Source organism: Xylaria bambusicola (genome assembly GCF_022495145.1).
Source record: "Xylaria bambusicola strain CBS 139988 unplaced genomic scaffold F5B22scaffold_10, whole genome shotgun sequence".
Lineage (NCBI taxonomy): Eukaryota > Fungi > Ascomycota > Sordariomycetes > Xylariales > Xylariaceae > Xylaria > Xylaria bambusicola.
In genome coordinates, this window is record NW_025953563.1 from 755,277 (window position 1) to 775,213 (window position 19,937).

Consider the following 19,937-nt stretch of genomic DNA (forward strand, 5'->3'; position numbering starts at 1 on the left):
CTAGCTCAACTGCAGAAGTCAATACAACAACCCGGTCTATTCCGTCTCATTCCTTAGAAGTTGATGTAACCCATCATGCAGTACAATGCAATGAGGATCCTTTCCGCGACCCTGTACAAATTCCAAATGCCTCCCCTCCAATTTTTGTTTATCCTCATAGCCCTTCACTTATCAGCGATGCCTTCCGAGAGAGATACTATGAGGTCGTGAATATATTCAGACAGAATACTGAGGAACATTCGACCTTAAAGGATCGTATCCAGCATATAGACTATACACTCAAGATGTGTGGCCCCTCAGTCAATGAATCTCATCCTTCAATCTTGGTGTTTTGCCGCCCAAAGGAGTTCAGTTCTCTAAGTAGCCTTCTTCTTAGCAAGCCCCTTAAGTTTCAGTACTGCCTTCGGAGATCATCGTCCAAATACTCCTGGAAGGGGTGGCGGAGAAACCAGCCCGCCTTCCCTGGAGATACAAGCAAACCACTCTTCAACCTTTATTTTTGGTGTCAAAAGAGACCACGAATTCTGCTAGGGTGTGACCAAGTTAGAGTCTTTATCGAATCCGAGACTAGCATGTCAACTTCAATATCGCAGCCAGATCTTGATGCAGGGCTGACTTTATGTGGCTCGACCATTTCTGTCTCTCCAGGAGGCCTTCAATGTTCAACGATAGGCTGTATTATCGAGATAGAATCAGATCTTTACGCTCTGACTGCAGCACATGCTATAAGACCATCAAGACTACACTCAAATATAGCCGAAGCAAAAGATAATAACACAACATTGGATACAACTCTGCATGATGCAGTAGCATCCCTCCCTGGCGATAAGCGACTCACGTTAACAGCAACTACGGGGAACGACCATATGCAAACCGGGGTGTTTACCATCCATTCCATTGACAGAAATTCACTTGATGAAACTTACGAAAACGACGATTATGTCGTTGATGAGGTGACGTACGATATTGTTAGTGATATCAGTGAGGATGACGAGTCAATAGACGGAAACCGGCCACCAATTGCTGACGATTCCGTCCCCGAGACCCGACCATTTGCTCCTGGGCAGGAGGCGTTGGCTTTCTTCCCTGAGTATCACAACACACGTGATTCTAGTAGTCTAGATCTCGATTGGGCCGCCATTCCATTGAAGGAACGAGAGCAGTGGCGTCCGAATGCCTTCGTGAGCGTTGAAGATCCGTCACATCCTATGTTTCTCTCCGAAGTTGCTGTAACTCATCCGAGGAGTGAGACGAGAGTTTTGATAGTTAGCTCCGGTCATACCGCAAGAAATGCGATGCTACAGCCGGTATCGTCAGTTCTAGGGGGAATCAATGGCAGTCGGGCGTCAACAGTTTGGAGTGCTATTATGACAGACAATGATAGTAAGTTTCTCAATTTGAGATATAGCCGTTATTAACCTCAGTTATAAGGTGTCTCCAAAGGAGATTCTGGGTCAATTGTCATTGACGCGCAGACCGGCGTGATATATGGACACGTTATAGCGTCGAATCCGTTACGAGAGGTTTATATCAGTCCATTAGCTGCCATTTTGAGCCAGATAAGCTCATGCTTTCTTACCACGACAGTATCATTACCTAAGCCATTGCCACTACTAACTAGTCTAGCTACTTTGTGTCTCGAGAAGAAGCAAGATGCTAGAGCCGTCAAGTTGCTGACTCACTTGGACTCGTTGATCCGATCTATGGAGGATGAAGGGCAAACTAGTGCATTAGCATCTTGGAGGAAATCCAACGAACGTGAGGCCCTCTCAGCATCAATTGGCACTTTTTGGGAAGGAAAGATAACTACCACAGAAGAGGTATGCTTATAACAATAACGCTAAAACAGCGTGTGATTGATTGGCGGTTACTAAGGTTGAAAAGACTCAGATCATACAAAAGTTCGCCGAAAGCTTCACTCATCCATATACCCGCAGCACAGATTCCTCGCTCGATATTGAAAATAGACCTTCTTTAGCATCGACGATGGCACAATCTAGTACAGTACCGACGAAAATTCCGGACGACTACCAGAACGATGCTGAACTTGCCTCAAGTTATCAAAGCATCCAGCAGACTGGGGACAGCGGATCAGAAATTAGCACTAACACCATCGAAACCGGTCGCTCCGAATACCAAACGAAATATCTACTGTACCAAGGCAACCAGTCCACCCCATATGTCAACAACTTTGATTCACTCCAACCTGATCGGCCCGTCATGGAGTCTACACCTGCCGTCTCTTCATCAGAGCCGTCGTCAATAGCTTCTACTTCTCATGAAGTAGGCCCAACTCAGTCAGAAGAACACAATATAAACGAACTCGTTACCATGTCATCCACGTGGTCTCTTCGGACGGCTGGGTACCGTGCTGGCTGGGCTACACCAAGCGACTGGGCGAGCCATCGGTCGTTGATAACGGCTCTTTACATAGATCAGAATAGGACATTAAAGGATATTATGCGAATTATGGAAGAAAAGCACAACTTTTTCGCAACGTAAGTGGATCTGATTCAATACTATTCAATCAGCCTGGCGCCCCTGAAATACTAATATAACCTTGTTGACAGTCTACGAATGTATAAGGCGCGCTTTAAGCAGTGGAGTATCGATAAGAAGATAAAGGCCGATGATGCCGTCGAGGTCTTTCGTCAGCAGACAGCTCGGATGAATGCCGGCAAGCCCTCGGCCATTTACATAAGGGGCCGTAAGATTGATCCGGTCCGATCTCAGAGATACAAATACCGTGCTGCTAGTATCGTCTTGGAGCAAATACAACAACTCGATGAACATAGAGCGATCCCGTTGCCGTTGCTCTGCAAGTCAGAGCTATCCTATAGCAATGAAATTGCTAGTGTTCCCCAGAGGCTCACAGACCCTATCGACACAATGGCATTTCGAGAAAGCATGCAAATTCTAGGGAACTACGTCGCTGACTTTCTCGAGGCTAGAAATCAGCGAGTTACTAGCGATGCTGTACTAAGTAGTATTTTTACTTGGGACCATTACTTGACTATCTCACAAGCGTTTATTGGTCGGAATCGAGTGAGAGAGGGGTTTACTATACTTGAGCTTTGCTTTAGCAAGTACAAAACATACCTTCAGCAACCGGACTGGTTTTTCTGGCCCGTCACTTATAAAGTGATTGCGCAATTAGCGTACATACATGACGATCTCGCCAATATGTTCCTCGTATACGCATCGGAGCTTACGTCAATATTATTGCCACCTCAGCATCCATTTAATCAACTCTGGTCACGAATCAAGATAATCGGCTTGTCAGGTCTTTGCCAACACGGAGAAGTCTTATTAGAGTCCTATTTACATACCTGGGAACACTACGCCACTTCGGCTCGCCTGGACACTGCGGCCGTTGTACGAATCGCGCTCTTCTTTATTCAGCTCCATTGCAGTGGCAGAATCACATACGCATTTGTGCGAGACGCTCTTACAACGATACTGGAGAGGCTACTTCCTCCAGGTAGAACTGTCGACTATTTGCGAAACGAGACCAATTACCGCATGGCTTGTCTGTTGATTAGCAAACGCAAGTTTAACCAAGCAGAGGACCATCTCAAAGAGATAATGGCTTGGCTAGATTTGCAGAAAGGTCAAGAGTATGTCTATCTTCGTGCCAAATGCTTGTGGAGCATGTTCAACATCAAAGATAAGACGAAGCAGCATTATGAAGCCGCTCGGAAAGGATATGAAGTACTGGGTCTCTACCAGGGAATATACGGAAAGCCCAGCTTGGAAACCTTGGATATAACATCCATACTGGAAGATTTTATGCGACGAACAGGCGAGGTCATGGAGGCCGAAGATCTAACTAAACTTTTCGATGAAGGGTTGGCCGAATTTTATAAACAGGAAAAGGTTGACGGCCCGTTCCGAAATACCATCCCATGGGCCCAACGACATATTGAAGTCGAAGAACGTCAGGAATATATCCAGCAGATAATAGATCTTCTGAATAGTCAGCAGGGCGATTATTATGGCTTACCGCAGCCAATGAGGCTGGCAAAAGGGTAGTTAGGGTTTAGTCTTGATATATTGAAGTACCTAGTATAGGGTACAAGGGTAGCAATACCGTACATCTTCATTTGACGACTTCATCTGGATATTCTTTTAGGATATTCTGGAGCAGTTGAGAACTTGCAGAGAGCTGAGATGTACATATCGCGCATGTAACAGTAGCATCGCCAACAGCCGGACTTTTTGGGGAGAGGCCCAAACGTTATGCTGGACAACTGTTTCGGAAATGACTCGCGTGGGTGGTCATGCTGCGTATCTAAAGCCTTTTAATTCATTAGCGGTTATCTAATGTAACGGGTGGTTAGAGTTGTATCCAATTAGTTTAGGATGTAGAGCCCATCGGCAAGCGCTTGACATTGATACTACAACGTCAACCAAATTTATTTAAAAATGATCCCGGTTCTCATTATATTGATGCCTTAATCGAAGATACCAGCTGCCCATGCTCTAGCCAAGATATCATCTGGACGAAAGTTGATAGAAGTGGAAGCACCCAAGAGCTCCTGAACGTCTAGACCATTATGTTCACGTACAATGAATAGAAATACGCATAACCACCTGTCCTTACTCAGCTCTTCATATCACAAAGTGAGTGCTCAGTCTAACCAAAACGTCTATTATACTTGCTCATCCACTCCCTCAAGCGAGTCTGTAATATCATTGCTACTATTTGTCCAAAGTCATTATCTCCTGGTCATGGCCGAGCCCCCAAGATTTTACATAACCGGCAGCACTGGCGGCAGCTACCATAACTTTATCAGAGAGCTGCGGCGACTATTTGCCCATCCTGGGACATTTGCTCATAATGTCCCAGCCCTTATTCAGGAAAATGATAATCGTGTGGACAACTTGATCGAAGTCGTTCTACGCACAGAAACTCACGCCGTGAGGCTGAGCATCCGGCGCGATAACCTTTATCTAACCGGCTTCCGAGATGACACGCCGGGAAGCACATGGTTTGAGCTCGACAGTGATCAGCAGCGGATACCGGGGTCTATATCGGTGCTCATCGCACACAGTTATATGGCGCTTGAGGGCGCCGCGGGCATTAGTCGCCAAACTAGACTTGCTGTGATGCTTGGCCGGTACGTATTCCTAGATTAATTCTGTCCGGGTATGGACCAGACATAATGCCGTATACTCTTGAAACCCCTTTTCTCAAATCATGGGTCTAGTCACTATCTAGATGTTAGTGGATTTTTTGGCGTTCCAACATTGTCTGTGAACAGAACGCCGCTTTCCGCTGCCGTGAATCAGCTTGCCGCTTTACGAAATCCGGCACCCGACGGCAATAGACAGGCGACGGGGTATTCCCTCCTGGTTGTTATCCAGATGCTATCCGAATCCATTAGATTCGGATGGATTAGCGACCATCTTGATCGGAACTGGCTCACTGATTTGACCACTCCCATCCGAATGATTGAGTTTGAAAATGCTTGGAGGACACTATCTGAAGCTCTGATCCACGCCGACCAAGAGTACGAGTTATCGTAACCCCTTACTCTCATTGCATCTACTGTCTGAGGAAGATTGTTGTATCCCGTGATCAATACCGTATAAGGGCTTGCTGTTTAAGGCCCCTGACTGACTCTCGATATAAACAGTCCCGCTCCTGAAGACTTCCGACTACCCAGAAATAACAATTTCGGCATCACGAATGCATTTGGCTTAGTCGCTGTCTTAGGGATTCTACACTATCGCGGTATTCCTCGGGCTTCAGGATTATTGCGCAACCCACGCGCTGTTGCAGGCCTCTAGGACACTTACCCCTCGATCTTTCTCGATCCATATTGGCCGGTGACAGCTTCAATATTGCCTTGGACCTCTGGGACAAGGACTTCGACCCGTCTCCTGATGACAGCATCGTCAAAGAGACGATCTACTGGTATCCAAGTAATGTGTGCACCACCTGGGACCAACCTATTACTCAGCGAGTGTCGGGAGAGTCTGGGACTTCGGGCGAGATTAGTGTGAGAGTCGGCTGGTTCTAGGAGATTAGTGGGAATGAATCAAGCTAAGATGGAAGACTGAGTTTCGAAGCGACGAGTCATGCCCTTGGGAGCATGCAGACGAGGCAGGTTTTGGTCTATTTCACGGTTTTAGGGATCGGCTATCATGAGATTGATGGCAGATTGAGTTAGCTCATGGGTTTCCCTGGGTTTCCCTTCCACCCATGACAGCTGTTATAGACGTTGAATGCCCTTCCCCTCGACTCTAATTAATAGCTGTCTTTTATCCTTCAGGAGGTTACTTATACAAAAGCGCTTCCACTTACCTATTCTTACATTTACATTACTGCTTTATATTGCACAAGGTGCTTTGAATAATCATGTCTCAGAGCATATCCATCGAAGAAGCTCCTGATAGCTCAGTTGGTAGAGCGATGGACTGTAATTGAAATCATATCATAATCCACAGGTCGCGTGTTCGACTCACGCTCGGGAGAGCTTTCTCAATCGCAATATTTTTGGTTCTTGTTAATATTCACTCACTTTTTTGACCTCAGTTTCCTTTCCTTTTTTTTTTTTTTTTTTTCATCGGTAAAGTTTGGGTTTGGTTACTTTCCTTGTTTCTCTTCAATAGGTCTGATGCCTGCGTCCACCATCTTACTGGTGTCAGCAAGAGCTATGCATTTCACCATTTTTGCTTCGATGACAGTATCTTCCACTTCTGCGATAAGTAACAGCAGCACGCCAACAGCAATTCGTTGTAACGGAAAACTCGAAAAGCCCTGTAGCACCCTATATGTCAAGAGGAGACAAAGTCGGGTGAGAACCCCGCAACGCATGACAGAGGCGATGACACGAGTGAATTGGCTGAACTCGAATATGAATTCTAGCATAAAGCTGGCCAGCCGCGCGATGAATAAGAACAACTGCCTGCTCTGTGGCAACGAGACGCGCAGTCGTTCTTTTGCCGAGGATTGAGACGGCTTCTGGTTGTGGCGCATGATCAAACATCAATTCGAATCATCGCTTGATTTCACTCTGATTCTGCTGCCACTCCCGGGGGTATCAACGTGATTAACACCAATGATTATCAATACACCCTATATACAATTCTATTTCGATTTGATAACGCTATAGTTGAAATAATCGCTAACTAGTACTAGTCCTCATTCACTTGGCGCTTCGATGGCGTCGTAGGCGTAGCCAGAATCAGTTCCTCACCAGTTGACTGCGGTATCAAGCGCTCTACCTCGCGCACTGATTCCCAGTGCACCGTTCCGTACCTATACAGCTCGCCAAACGTACCCGGTCTATGGTCCGCGTCCTTGAAGCCGTCTTTCTTAACCAGGTCCCCAAGAGCGGGCAGGCCACCCGCCGAATTGTGATAGACCTTGTACATGTGGCTCTTCTCGAGCACCTCTACAACAAACGCCTCGGCGGCCTGCCTCTTGCTCTCATCCGGCTCATCGAGTGCCGTCGTGAAAAGCTCGGCCTGCTTATATCCGTCGAAGTCGGTTCTAATCGCCCCAAGAATGCCGTTTTCTATCCCTTCTACCATGAACACGTTGTTCTCCCAGAATTCGCGCCCGTTCCAGCCTGTGCTGACATCGAGTAAGTTCTTCGTGCGATCGCCGAGGAGCATCTGCGCCACGTAGTCGCTCATCTCGAGGACCTTGTCCTTGAAGTGCCAATCAGACATGCCCTCGGCAATCCCAATGTCTTGAACTAAGGGTAATTTGTGGAAACCAGTGGCATTGGTGCGTCCTTTCCATAGCTCTTTGTAAGAGTTGTGCCAGTTCCTGATGAAGATGCAGCCCTTTCGCGCGGCTAACATGTAGTTGCCGAAACTGCCCCATTGCTTCCTGATCTGTCCTGATATAATCCAGACAGCCATCTTGTATGGCGAATCCGGAGTGCTTAAGGCATTCCAGAATAGTTGGTCGAGATGCGTGTGCAGCATATTTCCGACGTCCATCCAGACGCCTCCGTGTTCGTACAGCAATGGTAGCCGTACCAGATCGGCAGCGTGCTGTGCCGCGTGATTTCCGTCCATCGTCCGGTTGACGAAGCATTCGGGGAACCAGTCCTTGCTCACGTACTTGTAGACATTGTTGGGCGAGTCGTCAACGAGATCGACGATGCGAACGGTCCACGAGCTACCCAGCTTCCTGACCCAGTTGAGTACGGTGCATCGGTAGCTAGGGTACATGCGATCCAAGCCCTTGTCCCAGAAACACCATACGTTCTTTTCAGAGGTGACGGGGCGAAAAGAACAGAGCTCTCGTACAATTTCCTCTTCAGGCCGGAGATCTAAACGAGACCCAGGCACCACGCGGAGGCCCGTCGCCGATTGGGGCAATGCGAATCTAGCCACTTGGGCCTGGGAAATCATGTTAGGTTTTTGTAAGGGTATTGCGAATACTGCGACAAGTGGGAAGTATGTTGAGGTCTTTATAAAGTGGCTTTCGCTTGATGACTTGTTCTAGTACAGTATCGGAGTTTTTGAATGCTTTGCGCTTCGTGTATATATCTACTTATACCAAGAAATCTAGATCTGAATAGTCAGAAAGACACTACTGGCTTTAATCTGCACGTAATTCGCCCTTGGGGATGATTCATAGTGATTGCGCTATATTAATTATCGTATATCCAAGCCCCCTTTCATCGGGCGGGTCTGCAGCGGAATAGAACACGGGTACGAACTAAATATTTCCCATAGCATATCTAATGGTATTTTCAAATTTGCAACAAGAACCAGATTGTTTTTGACGGCAAACATTCTTTGCGGTTCTTTGCAACGCCCCCTATGTGAAACTGACTAAGCGCTAGTCCAAGGGGGGCTAGCACGAATATGATTCATAGTGATGGGGTGCTAAGCCTCCGGCCTCATGTTACACTCTGTGCCGGCAAGTCACGATACTCGCCGCCGTATCATATGATAGCGAAATGAGCAGAATGAGAAACATGGCGTACTCGTTGCTTTTGCGCTGGCAGTGCTTACGGTAAGCAGCGGTGTGGTATCATAGTGTGTCAACATGTCACAGCCCCAAATGGGCGACGATGCTGGCAATGGTTGGATTCAACCGATTCAACCGAGTCAACCGAGACCGGCTCTCTCATGTCTTATATCCTTTTTCTCATCACGATGAGAGAAGTATATAAGAAGCTGCGACGTGCGTAGGTGAGGGTTGAATACCACCCATACGACCATTATCCCAACAATCTACACACATCGCTAGAGCTCACTCTTCTCTCCTCTCCTCACCATGATCGGCCTCAAAGATAAACCCCAGTACATCGACATGGTCCCCGACTTCAAGCCTATGCCGAAGTATGGTCATCTATCTGAGAAGACGCCAGAGCTCCTGGACTCAGAAGATGCCATTAGCGCCGTCATGGAGGCGCTCTGGGCATTGCCTGACATGGCTGCTATCCGCCAAGCGGCCGGCGACGCAGACGCTGCTATGCCCCCTGGGGGTCCTGATCGATACCGCGAAGTGAAGACCGAGTTCTTGCATTTTCCGGCCCGTGATGGACACCTGGTCGAGTTAAAGGTCTACAAATCTCCCCACGTTGCGGCGGACGCGACACTCATGTATTCTATGCACGGTGGTGGTATGGACTGCCGACCCGCTTTCATCCTGAGATACTTGATGCTCACCACTTTCGTTTAGGCATGTGTGTTGGAACGCACGAAACACAGGGCGCTGAGAACGTTTATGCTGCTATCAACCGCAACATCGTTGTCGTCAGTGTAGATTATAGACTGTAAGCGCATTCCAGACCATGTGTACGAAGTCGGCTCTTACTGACACTGCAATAAGGGCACCCGAGCACCCTTTCCCAACACCAATTGAGGATTGCTACGATGGGCTCCTATGGGTACGAACCTTTGTGCAGATTTCACTCCTTGCTTCATATATCTCTACTAACACACGATATCCAGTGCAAGGAAAACGCGAAAACTCTTGGCATCAACCCCGAGAAGATCATCGTCGCAGGAAGCAGCGCCGGTGGGAAACTGGTGAGTCGACGCCTTAATTCCTGCATAATCCCGTCTCTTGCTTATTAACAACACATTTTCTAGGCTGCCATTCTGCCAATCATCGCCAGAGACAATGGAACTTCCGGCATCATCGCCCAAGTGCTCCATTTCCCAGCATTATGCCACCCAAAGTTCTTCCCGCGCGACAAGTACGAGTTCGGCAGTTACATCCAGAACGCAGAGAGCTGCGTCCTGAATATCCGCCAATTCGAGACTTTTCTCGACTTCCATTCACCTAACCCCACACCAGACTACAAGCACTCGCCTCTGCTTGCCCCCTCGTTAGCAGGACTTCCGCCAGCGTGTAAGTAGATCTTCTTCTTCATCCATCACTGACTTCTCACTTAGCATAATATAATTCTCTACCGCCCAAATCAAACAAGCTTGGCTAAACTAACTAACGCCCGTGTTCATCGATGTCGTACAGTGATCCAATCCGCAGGTGTTGACATCCTCCGTGACGAAAGCTTCGCTTACGCCGACGCTCTCGCGGCAGCCGGCGTAGACGTCGAGATACACTGCTACAAAGGCGTGCCGCATTGTTTTCCCGGTCTCATGACCAGGCACCCTCACACACCGGTATTCTACGAGAGGTACAATGCCTTTCTGAAGAAGCATGCGACTAGCTCAAACTCGGACTCCCTCGTTTAAAGAAAAAACAAACGTGTAATGATTCCCATACTTCGCAGAAGAAGAAATTGCTACGGCAAGGGCATGCTTCACACCTTGGAAATTGAATCTAACGACGGCTATGATCAAGAGCAGGGCTAAATAGGCAGTTATCGGGCTATCTACAGTTGCCAGTCATCTGGAGCCATGTTAGCTACACTATAATTACACCGAATATATATATATATATAGCACGTTCTGTAGCATGTAGTATTCGATGATTTCAGCTTGTTTTTAATCCACCCCCCTTTTGGTGTAGTTTTTTCGTGATAATAATCACAAGGCTAAAAAGGTAAAAGCACGTAAAGTTATTAATGTAGAAGTGTTAATTAACAGTAAAAGTGTTGAAGGTAAAGGTGGCCCAATAACAACGCATTTAGTTCTGCTCATAATTAATAGAAGTCAAAAAGGGGGAGAAGCAACAAAAGAAGCTAACAAGACATATATGAATAATCCAGATAAATCACTAGAACTTGGAAATTAAGCAAGCTCTTACGAGGCATTACCTAAAGGTGCATAAAACGTACCGAAATTATTCCTCGACAGCAAACATCCCTTGCTTGGCAAAGTGAAGCACGGGGTTTCTACGCAAACATACAAACTTAACGAATTCGTGCCTTACCTCGTGAACGAGGAAACATTGTGCAACAAGGATCAGCTTTGGAAAGTATTTGGAATACTATGTCCAATACTTGGTGAGATCTGCTCTTTGTTTGGGGGCATGATTCAACGACGCTCATGCCAGCCCTTAGTTTAGCGGTGTAAAATCCCTGATCGACAAACATGTACACATATCGGAGCTGTATCGTTTCAGTTGTTTTTTCTTCATTTTCCCCCCTTATTCTATGGTAATAGAGTGCTACAGGACTAACTGCAGTGGTCCGAAGCAATATCTCACAACATCTCTTGGGATGCAGATAAACGAATAACAGCGTACCAACCCATCATGTCCAGATGGAATAACCATCGCGGACGTATTAGAGAAAAGAAACATGATATGCGTACAATAAGAGTTCCAAGCAAGATCTCATCCTGTGATTCTGCTAGGATTCCCTCTAACAGGTCTTGAATGGATTGACCAGAATTTTAGTCAGCATCATTGGAAGTGTTGCCAGTGACGTATTTTGAAATTATTTTTGCAAGTAAGGAGGCCAAAGACTATGATCGAATTTTGGAAGTTTGGAATACTGCGCCAGATCCGGAAGGTTAATGACCCCCTGGAGTGCCATTGACAGCAAAGGCTTAGCACTAGACAATTTTAGGCGTTAGAAGTCATAAAGGGCAGAGTTTTAATGTAGTTGTTAGACATATCCTTTGGTTGCATAGAAAGTCTAAATTCAGAACTGCGAGAGAAGGGACGTGAAAAGGTAAGGAGGGAACGTACTGTTCACATGTAGGCATAATAGATGCTTCGAGGATTCCAAGGTGAGGGTTTTCAACTCTGCCTTCTCCAAGTCGCCGTTCTTGACAAGGACGGCCAACAGTGTGAGTTACAATGCGATTTGTGTGCTCATATTTGGCCTCGACGAATCTCTTACTGAAAGCATGGACACCGCTGTAGAAATGATTGTTGATAAGTCGGTTATGTTCGTCTAGGTTTCTCTCCGCTTGGTTGGGTAAGTATCCAAGTTTCTCCAGGCGGTCAATGGCCCAATGGGGGGAAATGGGCTGTGTTTGGGGATTGAAGTTCCTGGGTAGACATTTCGGGTAGAACACTGCCACGTCATTCGATGTGAGAGTATCAACAATCACTTCTGGTTTACGTTTGTAATAAGTATCCTTACTGTCTTCCTCAGCCCCGTCCAAGCTGTCCCGGGCAGTTTCCATGATAGGATTAGAAGAGACACTTTCGCCTTCGATGGACGCCTCAGCGACATGCTGATCAAAAGACGGGTGCATATGATAAGGGTTCATCATCGGATTCTCGTCGTCAAACTCCCGAGCTCTTTGAAGGGTTTCTTGTTCCAAGGTTGTCGATTTGAATTGCCGAACACCAGGGGGACCAGCAGTCAGCGGTGCAGGTGGACCGCGAACTCTACAATAGGCAGGGGCATATATGGAAGCGTCCAGCGGCGATAGTACTAGCTCTGGCTCGAAATCATAAGCGTTCGGTTGGATGTCCAATAGATGGGACTGGAGCTTGTTAGTACCCAATACATCGTTGCACTATTAGTAGATGTGGGAGAGTCTAGGCACCAAGGAACTCACATCAGGGACAGGATTTGGGCGGTGAGAGGCGAGGACCTTTTGTGCAGCTCGTTGCATTGGGTTGGGGTAAGAAGCTAAGTTTGTCAAGCTGTTGAAATTCATGGCAGATATCGGTTTGGTGTCGGTTGCGTCGCTTTCATGGTCAGAGTCGGTGCTGTGCTTAGCAAACATGCTAAAGTTGTTTGTGACACTGTGTTCCATAAACGAATCCATGCTGCCAGCTGTCCGATTGTTCATGTATTGAGATGCGTCAGTACCGTCTGAAGTAGGTGCTTGCAGTGCGCCCGACATGTTTGAGATTTGTTGAACGTTGGAAGCTACTAAGCCAATACCTTGTACATCTTGTCTCTCCTGGCGGCTGATGTTCATGAATAATGGAGACTCGAGGCGAATTGGGCTAATGGCGCGGTCGGAATTTTGCTGTAACGGGGTGTACTGGAGTTGAGACGGTCCCGCTGGTGAGTCGCTCTTGTAAGGGAAGAGCGACTTGACTGTCCGGCCACGGCGAACTGGCGGCTGGAGAGGCTGAGGCTGGGGATTGTAAACAGAACCGACTGTTGTGTATTGACGAGGAGGGGTGGACTGCCGGGTAGCTTGTAGCTGAGGGAGGTTTGGAAGCTGATGAGATTGAGACGGTTGCGAGTGTGGAAAATTGAGTGGCAGGTAACTTTTGAAGGGCGCCTTCGAGTTTTCAGGTTCGTTACTTTCCATGATGGTCGAGTCACCTTGCAGGCTCACGCACGGTAGTTCGTCAGCTCTACAATCAATGTTTCTCTCACGGGTAGTGGAGTTTGACTCGGGATAGGTGCGATGGACAAGGTTGGTGCTATAGAACAATAAACCGAGACGACTATAGATCGTAGAGGGGTTATTTCTGTGGCGTGTACCTTGCAGTTGCTATCATAGGAACAAGAGAGCTCGAAATATGGCAGACAATTCTTTCGATGATGACTGATGACGATGGTGCTCGTGCTTCTGGAGGGAAATAAGAGTAAAACGGGAAACCTGGGACGAAGATCAGAACTGCACTGGAGTTGAACACGGGGTGGAAGCAAGATGGAAACATGAACGGGAATGTAGTGGGAGGAGTTTACAGTTGCTGCTTCCGTCAATGTCGTCAATGTCGTCAACGTCCTCGGCGTGCTACAGCCCGCAAGGCAGGTGCGTCTAGAGTGGGCAAGGTGGAAACGTGCCCCTACCTTGTATCTTAAAGTACCGAGCCTAGTGGATAGACAACTGCAAGGCGGTACTCAAAATGCTAAGGAAGCTTAACTCTAGGCGCTTTTGAGGTTGTTGTCTCTATTGCTCTGCGATCCGGGGTTGTGATCGGGACAAGAAGCAAAGGGATGGGTAGAAAGGAAAAAATAGGACCAGGAGAATTGTGGGAGTGACACAGGTTGACCTACCACACTATCATTTACATCCGTTGGGATGAATATCTTCTATTCGCAAGCAATCAATGGACCTTGATTCGTATTCGAATGGTTGTTTTTACCGTTGTCGTCGTTGAGGGTGGCGTGTTGATAACAGTATTTGCCATCCAGTGAACCTTACCTAGACAGCAGTCTGTATAATGCCACATTATTCACCCTTTCTTCTTGGCCGATTAAACTGAGCATTGAATTAGAGAGTGCTTGGATATGATAGCTGAGGTTGGCGATGTTAGAATTGGTGGCTCACACCGAGAATGGCAACAACCTAGCTAGGTAGGCAGGTATGTGACCCGATATAAGTACTCTAACTTCCACAACTCACTGAAATAGACAGGAGGGAAATAAACGAAAGTTCACTTCTTGATTTAAAATTAAGCATCTTGCAAACCTTGTTCGGTCCACAATTTGCCTACTTTCATGTTGTTGGAATGTTGTCAAAGCCCTTACCATAGATCGGATATTACATAACATGTTGCCTCTGACCCATACTTGCTATATCAGTGTGGCAAAATGCTGACCATTGGTTTGTGTTAGTGATAAATCTAGACCAGCCTGTAGAGAGATAAAACGCAATGAAAGTCAAGTGCCCTCAACGATAAACGCCATCTTTCATTGAGATATACCTCCTAATTGCCAACGGCTCTTCATCTAAGCACGTGATATCAACTAAGAACTGGACAGGTGTGCTTCTAACAGCCAGATGATAACAATGGGAGGTTTGCTTTGGAGCCTTATGAAGATCACCCAAATTACTACTTTACCATGCCATCAGGATTAACATAACATTGTTTTGATTGAATTTTACGACAGTGATGTAGTGTGAATATTCAATCTTTGACGAGAATATAGCATAAATATGTGTTTTTTTTTTTACAGCATTTACTCAATAATATCCTCAAAGAATAATTAATTTCTGCAGACTCGAATTGCCACAGAAGCTCCTGGACAGGATTACCTTGACAGTGTGTCTGCACCTACCATTTTTAGTCAACATCTCCTCATACTCATCTTCTTCCCTGCAAGACAAGATGGGCTTTTGAAGTGAGATGAATATGGGAGTTACCGAGTGGCTGCTAAGATATGTGGCGGCTCAAGGAAGTTGTCTTTAAGCATTATTTGCAGTAATGATATAAATTGCCCTGCCAATTTGTATGCAATTATAGGCTTAATTGCCCAGGTGGTTTTCGGTGCTAATGAAAAGTTAGATCTCGTAAGCCTTGGTTCTTGATCTAGGGCGTTGGTAGCCTTGGCAGCAAGATTAACTACATAACGCTTTATGTTCCCACCCCTCTCTATGTTGCGCTGTGGACAACGTGAAGGAAGGTCATAAGAAGTTCATAAGTAGAGGAGAGATGAAACTGCCCCTTACATATCATCAAGGCTATAAAGACTAGGTAGGTTCGATTGGTCCAAGTATTCTCAGATTATTACATCACCACCTACATATCAGCAATATCTATAAAAACATAAAGGTACTGCACTACTGAGAACTATGACTTACAGTCGAACGTCCCAAAGGGAAGTAAATGCATGGATAGATAAAAAAGATGGGCGCACTCTTTCAGAACACCTACCAGCTGTTAGCCTGGTTGGCTTCAACTGCGTAATGATACTGCATGAAAGCATGCCGTCAGCTACATGATGGTGGCTTTCGCAAGCATCGCTAACCAATAACAATGCCGATCCCGTATAGCTGCATCAACTGGTGCTCGTACACAACGTACACAACGAGCTCGTGTTTTTCGTTTCGGCCTTACAGCTATTATTAATCCATCTTTTCGCATGACATACCGTGTAAAGAAGGGAGAGGGTAGCAATAGCTACCTCAAGCAACAACGCCAAGGAAGACAAGTCAATACGTCTCTTGATCGTTAAGCTTGACTAAAAAGCCCTCTTTTCTTCTAGAACACCCTTAGAAGCTTTGTCCCGCCGGATAGAAGCTTCGTCCCGCAGGGTGAGCCAAGCTTTGACAAAATTGCCGAAGATGCTTGTAAGATAGTAGAGCTACCTAGTTGAAGCTGCAGGAACCTGTTCTGAACCTGGAGTCTTCCAGCACGGGGGGTTCCAGTCCATGGTGGCAAACCGCTTGCTCTCACCCTTGTACGAGAGGAGTGATTACGACTTTGGCAGAGAACTCCACCTGCCATTCAGTCACCACTCGTGTTCATTGGCGCTTACGGGTCTCGACAGTGTGTCCTTTTCGCGGGTTATTCTCCGCCATACCGCGATTGCCATATCCGCACAGAATGGTTGGTTGACGGTCCCTGCCCACCGGCAAGACGCTAACTGCATCTCAGAGCACCTCACGCCTAAGCGCTTTGTTCAGAGAGACGAGGAGGATATAATAGAGAGAGAGAAAAAGTCATATAGTGAGTGACTGGCCACGTGAGGGTTGTGATACCTACTGGTATCCTCAAGCCGAGCCGTGCATCGTGCATCAGCCGCCGCAAGTCTCAGGAGATCTTGAGAGACAGACGGCAGAAGAGGGGATAAGGATGTGTGCCATTCGTCTAATATACCACACTAGGGGGATTGGTAACGGCCACCAGCTTGTACTGCTCCCAGGTGAGTACTGTAGATGGAAGGAATGTATGGAAGGGACGCACCTATCACGAAGGTGTCTAGGGGGTAATGTGGCGGATTCGTGCAGAGAGCCTGCGTATTGGCCCCCTGTTGAAAAGGCTTTGGGGTGCGCGGCACCTGAGCCATGGGATCAACTTGGGGGCGTGGTTTGGTCCCGCAGAGTCCCGACGCAAGGGGGATGGGGTGTGAAAAGCTGCATGGTCGAGGCGATTCCCAGCTCCTGCAGTCAGACTGTTCGTGCCGGAGATCAGCCACCAGGCCGCCATTGAGGCGGCATTGGGCTCTCACGCACTACCGTATGATTTAGCTGCAGACATATCGGCCTGCCATTTCTGGACAAGATATTGCATCGCGGGCTGGCCCAGGGCTCTTTGCCATTGGGAGCCGGGCTTCGGCATCTCCTTCTCACCCCAAGTACTGCCAGGGGCTGTCTGTTCATGTGCAGTCGGCAAGGTGGCATCCAAGGTCGTTTTCGGCCGGCTCTAGCTCTCCCGTCTCGCCTGGGTGGTGCTAGAAGCGCAGAGTCCCACAAGAGCAGAGCACTTGAACACGTTTAAAGTAGCTACATGTTGGTCGTTCGGTCCGGGGTCGGATGCTGCTGCTGGGCACACCTTGAGGCCCATCAGTCTCCGAGACCATCTCCACTTTGTCCACAACATGATTGTAAATCTGACGTGTGCAAAGTTATCTCCGTCCCACCCCAGGTCGAGCACCGTAACACCGGCTCATTTAGCGAGGCACTGAGCGGTTGAGAAGTCGGAGCCGAGCTTGGCGTATACCAACGACGACATTGGCTGCTGGACGGCGGCCATGGTATTTATCCCGTGGTGATTTCCGCATTTGGTAGTGGAGATTAATGGCACAGATACCGAACCGGAGTGTAGCTGCTGTAACGTCGTCGGCATCATGTCCTTTTTACTCATACATAGTACAGCGTCGTTGAAAGAAGATGGAATATTCCGCCGCATTGTACTTCACCAACTAGCGTGTAGACGCAAGCTTAGCTTGGCCCTTACGCAGCAAGGCACGCAAGCTGAGCCAGGATCCTTGGACCGTGGTTGGAGTAGGGTCCTAACGCGATGCGACATGGAAGAGTTGCAAAGATGGGAATCTATTTCTGAAGGTTGGAGGACCTGAATTGACGATCATTGTGGCTTTCGAACGATGCAACGATATCGAAAAGAAAAGAGGGGATTAGACTGGTCCAAACTGTTCCACTCACATTCCACCTAACCGTTTCCCATTCTCATCAATATTGGCACTCACACTACATACTACCTATCTACAGCGTACACCATCTACGTAGTCGAGTTGATGGTATTCTTATCCTAGATTTTCACCGTCATCCTTGTGGCTTTTGTGAAGTTGTGACGCGTAAGCATCCTCTCGATGGCTTATCGTTCTGTGTATCGTATTTCCGCGGGACATTCACAGCCTCAAAGGATCGAGCAGACTTCGACTATAGCCAGCATGCTAATGGTTTCGGTTCACAGTGCCCAAGTTACCAAAACCTGTCCCTTGGCTCTCTACGTGAGAGTAACGTTGGGGTTCACATGATCGGAGGGATTAAATATGACGCAGTTTGATGTCACAAAAGCTAGGATGATGGCGCTTCAACTGGCGAGACCACCAACATGGCAGTGTGACGGCTTGTTCCATGCTCATCCAACACGAATTCTTGGACTGAGCCTCGGATGCTTCTGGTTAACTCACATATTGTCTTCTTTCTCTGCTTTCCTTCTTCATAGCTGTAGACGCTTGTGAATACTCCTGGTACCCTGGTGTACTGGTTCAAGTAACATTTCTACAAACGCAGTGCTTGCCTGCCTATACAGGACGCGGACTATACTCCAACCCTGGAAATAAGGGTAACGAATATAGGTAGTGCCAAGGTCCATCTGACCGGGGCAGAAATGTCGCTCGCGGTCGCTTGTTTAGACGAACAAAACTATCCAGGTTCTGTCAAGCTTAGATTAGTACACTACATATGTAGTTGAGGGTGTGGTCGTTGTCGTTTGTCTTACAGTGCAGTGCCTACCTCCCCCTCCCTCTGTCCTCCTGAATCTTCACCTAACACCTGATAGGATACCTAATAGGATACCTACCTAATACTTCCCGCTTGATTCACCTATTTGTCTCACCACCCACAGTCTCATCGTTAGGGCACAATGCATGCTTGCTAAACAAACAATTTGAGACTTATGTACTTTTTGCCTTACGATTGAGGTCATCTTCCATCTAGGCATCTTCCCTTGGAGGTTGTGCGAGTTAGCAGGGTGCGAGCCCCGCCCGTCTCCGTCTCAGTCTCGGTACCTAGGTAGGCACAGATGGATGTAGGTATGTACTTGAATAGGTACTTGTCTAGGTAGGTGCATAGGTGCCTTAGCAGGTGTCTACAGCAGTAGGTAAGTACCTACTACTGTAAGGATGTACTAGATACTTATTGATGTAGGGCTCCTGCCTACCTGACACTGGCATTGTACGGTGCCATTACTAAGTACACGTGTGGTGATTTACCTAGTACGGCATCTAGGCTAACCTCCCTAGGCATCTAGTGGCAAGTATTTCACGGCCTTTCCCGCTTGACGCTAGCAGAACTTGGTACGCTAACGACAACCGGTAAGGCTTTCACGGAGCTTATTTTGTGTCTGCATGGGCCGCCAATCAGTGCTCATCGAGTGGTCCAACGGCTGGCGTTGGGGCTATAGCACTGGCTTGGCACAGCGTCCCTACCCGCTACAGGCAAGTACCTACCTAGGTCGAGGTACCTACATGTAAGTGTCCACTGTCCGGTAGTGGATGGCATGCCTTTCAGTGAGGATGTTATGGCCTAGAATAGAATCGGAGGTGATCAGAAGATGCCCAGATGGTGTCCAGATGGCGATCAGTGGAGCGCCCCAAACCCCAAACTCCGCGAGTCCAAACCAAACAGACCCTTCCAAAGGCCTCTTTGATCCCGTGTTCTGCCCGTGTTCCTCTTATTTCGCTTCATCGTCTCCGCACCATACCGACCCT

At 47.5% G+C, this 19,937-nt stretch overlaps 6 protein-coding genes and 1 non-coding gene across 7 annotated transcripts; 5 read left to right on the top strand and 2 right to left on the bottom strand.

Annotated features, from left to right (window-relative positions):
• The first annotated feature begins 120 nt into the window (after nt 1–120).
• On the top strand, nt 121–1,758 carry F5B22DRAFT_39423 (uncharacterized protein). Its single transcript, XM_047971430.1, has one exon. The coding sequence runs from the start codon at nt 285–287 to the stop codon at nt 1,416–1,418; it is 1,134 nt and encodes a 377-aa protein (XP_047833141.1). The 5' UTR covers nt 121–284; the 3' UTR covers nt 1,419–1,758.
• F5B22DRAFT_39414 (uncharacterized protein) lies at nt 1,467–4,435 on the top strand. Its single transcript, XM_047971429.1, has 2 exons — nt 1,467–2,498; nt 2,571–4,435. The coding sequence occupies exons 1-2, from the start codon at nt 1,987–1,989 to the stop codon at nt 4,030–4,032; spliced, it is 1,974 nt and encodes a 657-aa protein (XP_047833142.1). The 5' UTR covers nt 1,467–1,986; the 3' UTR covers nt 4,033–4,435.
• A 296-nt stretch (nt 4,436–4,731) lies between these two features.
• On the top strand, nt 4,732–6,026 carry F5B22DRAFT_644375 (ribosome-inactivating protein; the record flags this gene model as incomplete). The annotated part of the gene is made up of 4 exons (XM_047978415.1): nt 4,732–5,120; nt 5,211–5,513; nt 5,640–5,737; nt 5,794–6,026. 4 exons carry the CDS (start codon nt 4,732–4,734, stop codon nt 6,024–6,026), a joined length of 1,023 nt encoding a protein of 340 aa, XP_047833143.1.
• A 366-nt stretch (nt 6,027–6,392) lies between these two features.
• Nucleotides 6,393–6,481, top strand: F5B22DRAFT_t73. Its single transcript has one exon. It is a non-coding gene; the product is annotated as a tRNA-Tyr (tRNA).
• Nucleotides 6,477–8,719, bottom strand: F5B22DRAFT_597733 (uncharacterized protein). Its single transcript, XM_047974316.1, has one exon. The coding sequence runs from the start codon at nt 8,374–8,376 to the stop codon at nt 7,144–7,146; it is 1,233 nt and encodes a 410-aa protein (XP_047833144.1). The 5' UTR covers nt 8,377–8,719; the 3' UTR covers nt 6,477–7,143.
• A 174-nt stretch (nt 8,720–8,893) lies between these two features.
• Nucleotides 8,894–10,925, top strand: F5B22DRAFT_597740 (alpha/beta hydrolase fold-domain-containing protein). Its single transcript, XM_047974317.1, has 6 exons — nt 8,894–9,599; nt 9,659–9,752; nt 9,809–9,866; nt 9,931–10,008; nt 10,072–10,333; nt 10,457–10,925. The coding sequence occupies exons 1-6, from the start codon at nt 9,251–9,253 to the stop codon at nt 10,678–10,680; spliced, it is 1,065 nt and encodes a 354-aa protein (XP_047833145.1). The 5' UTR covers nt 8,894–9,250; the 3' UTR covers nt 10,681–10,925.
• A 903-nt stretch (nt 10,926–11,828) lies between these two features.
• Nucleotides 11,829–13,617, bottom strand: F5B22DRAFT_653504 (uncharacterized protein; the record flags this gene model as incomplete). Its single annotated transcript, XM_047979723.1, has 3 exons — nt 11,829–11,946; nt 12,083–12,831; nt 12,907–13,617. 3 exons carry the CDS (start codon nt 13,615–13,617, stop codon nt 11,829–11,831), a joined length of 1,578 nt encoding a protein of 525 aa, XP_047833146.1.
• Nucleotides 13,618–19,937: the final 6,320 nt, after the last annotated feature.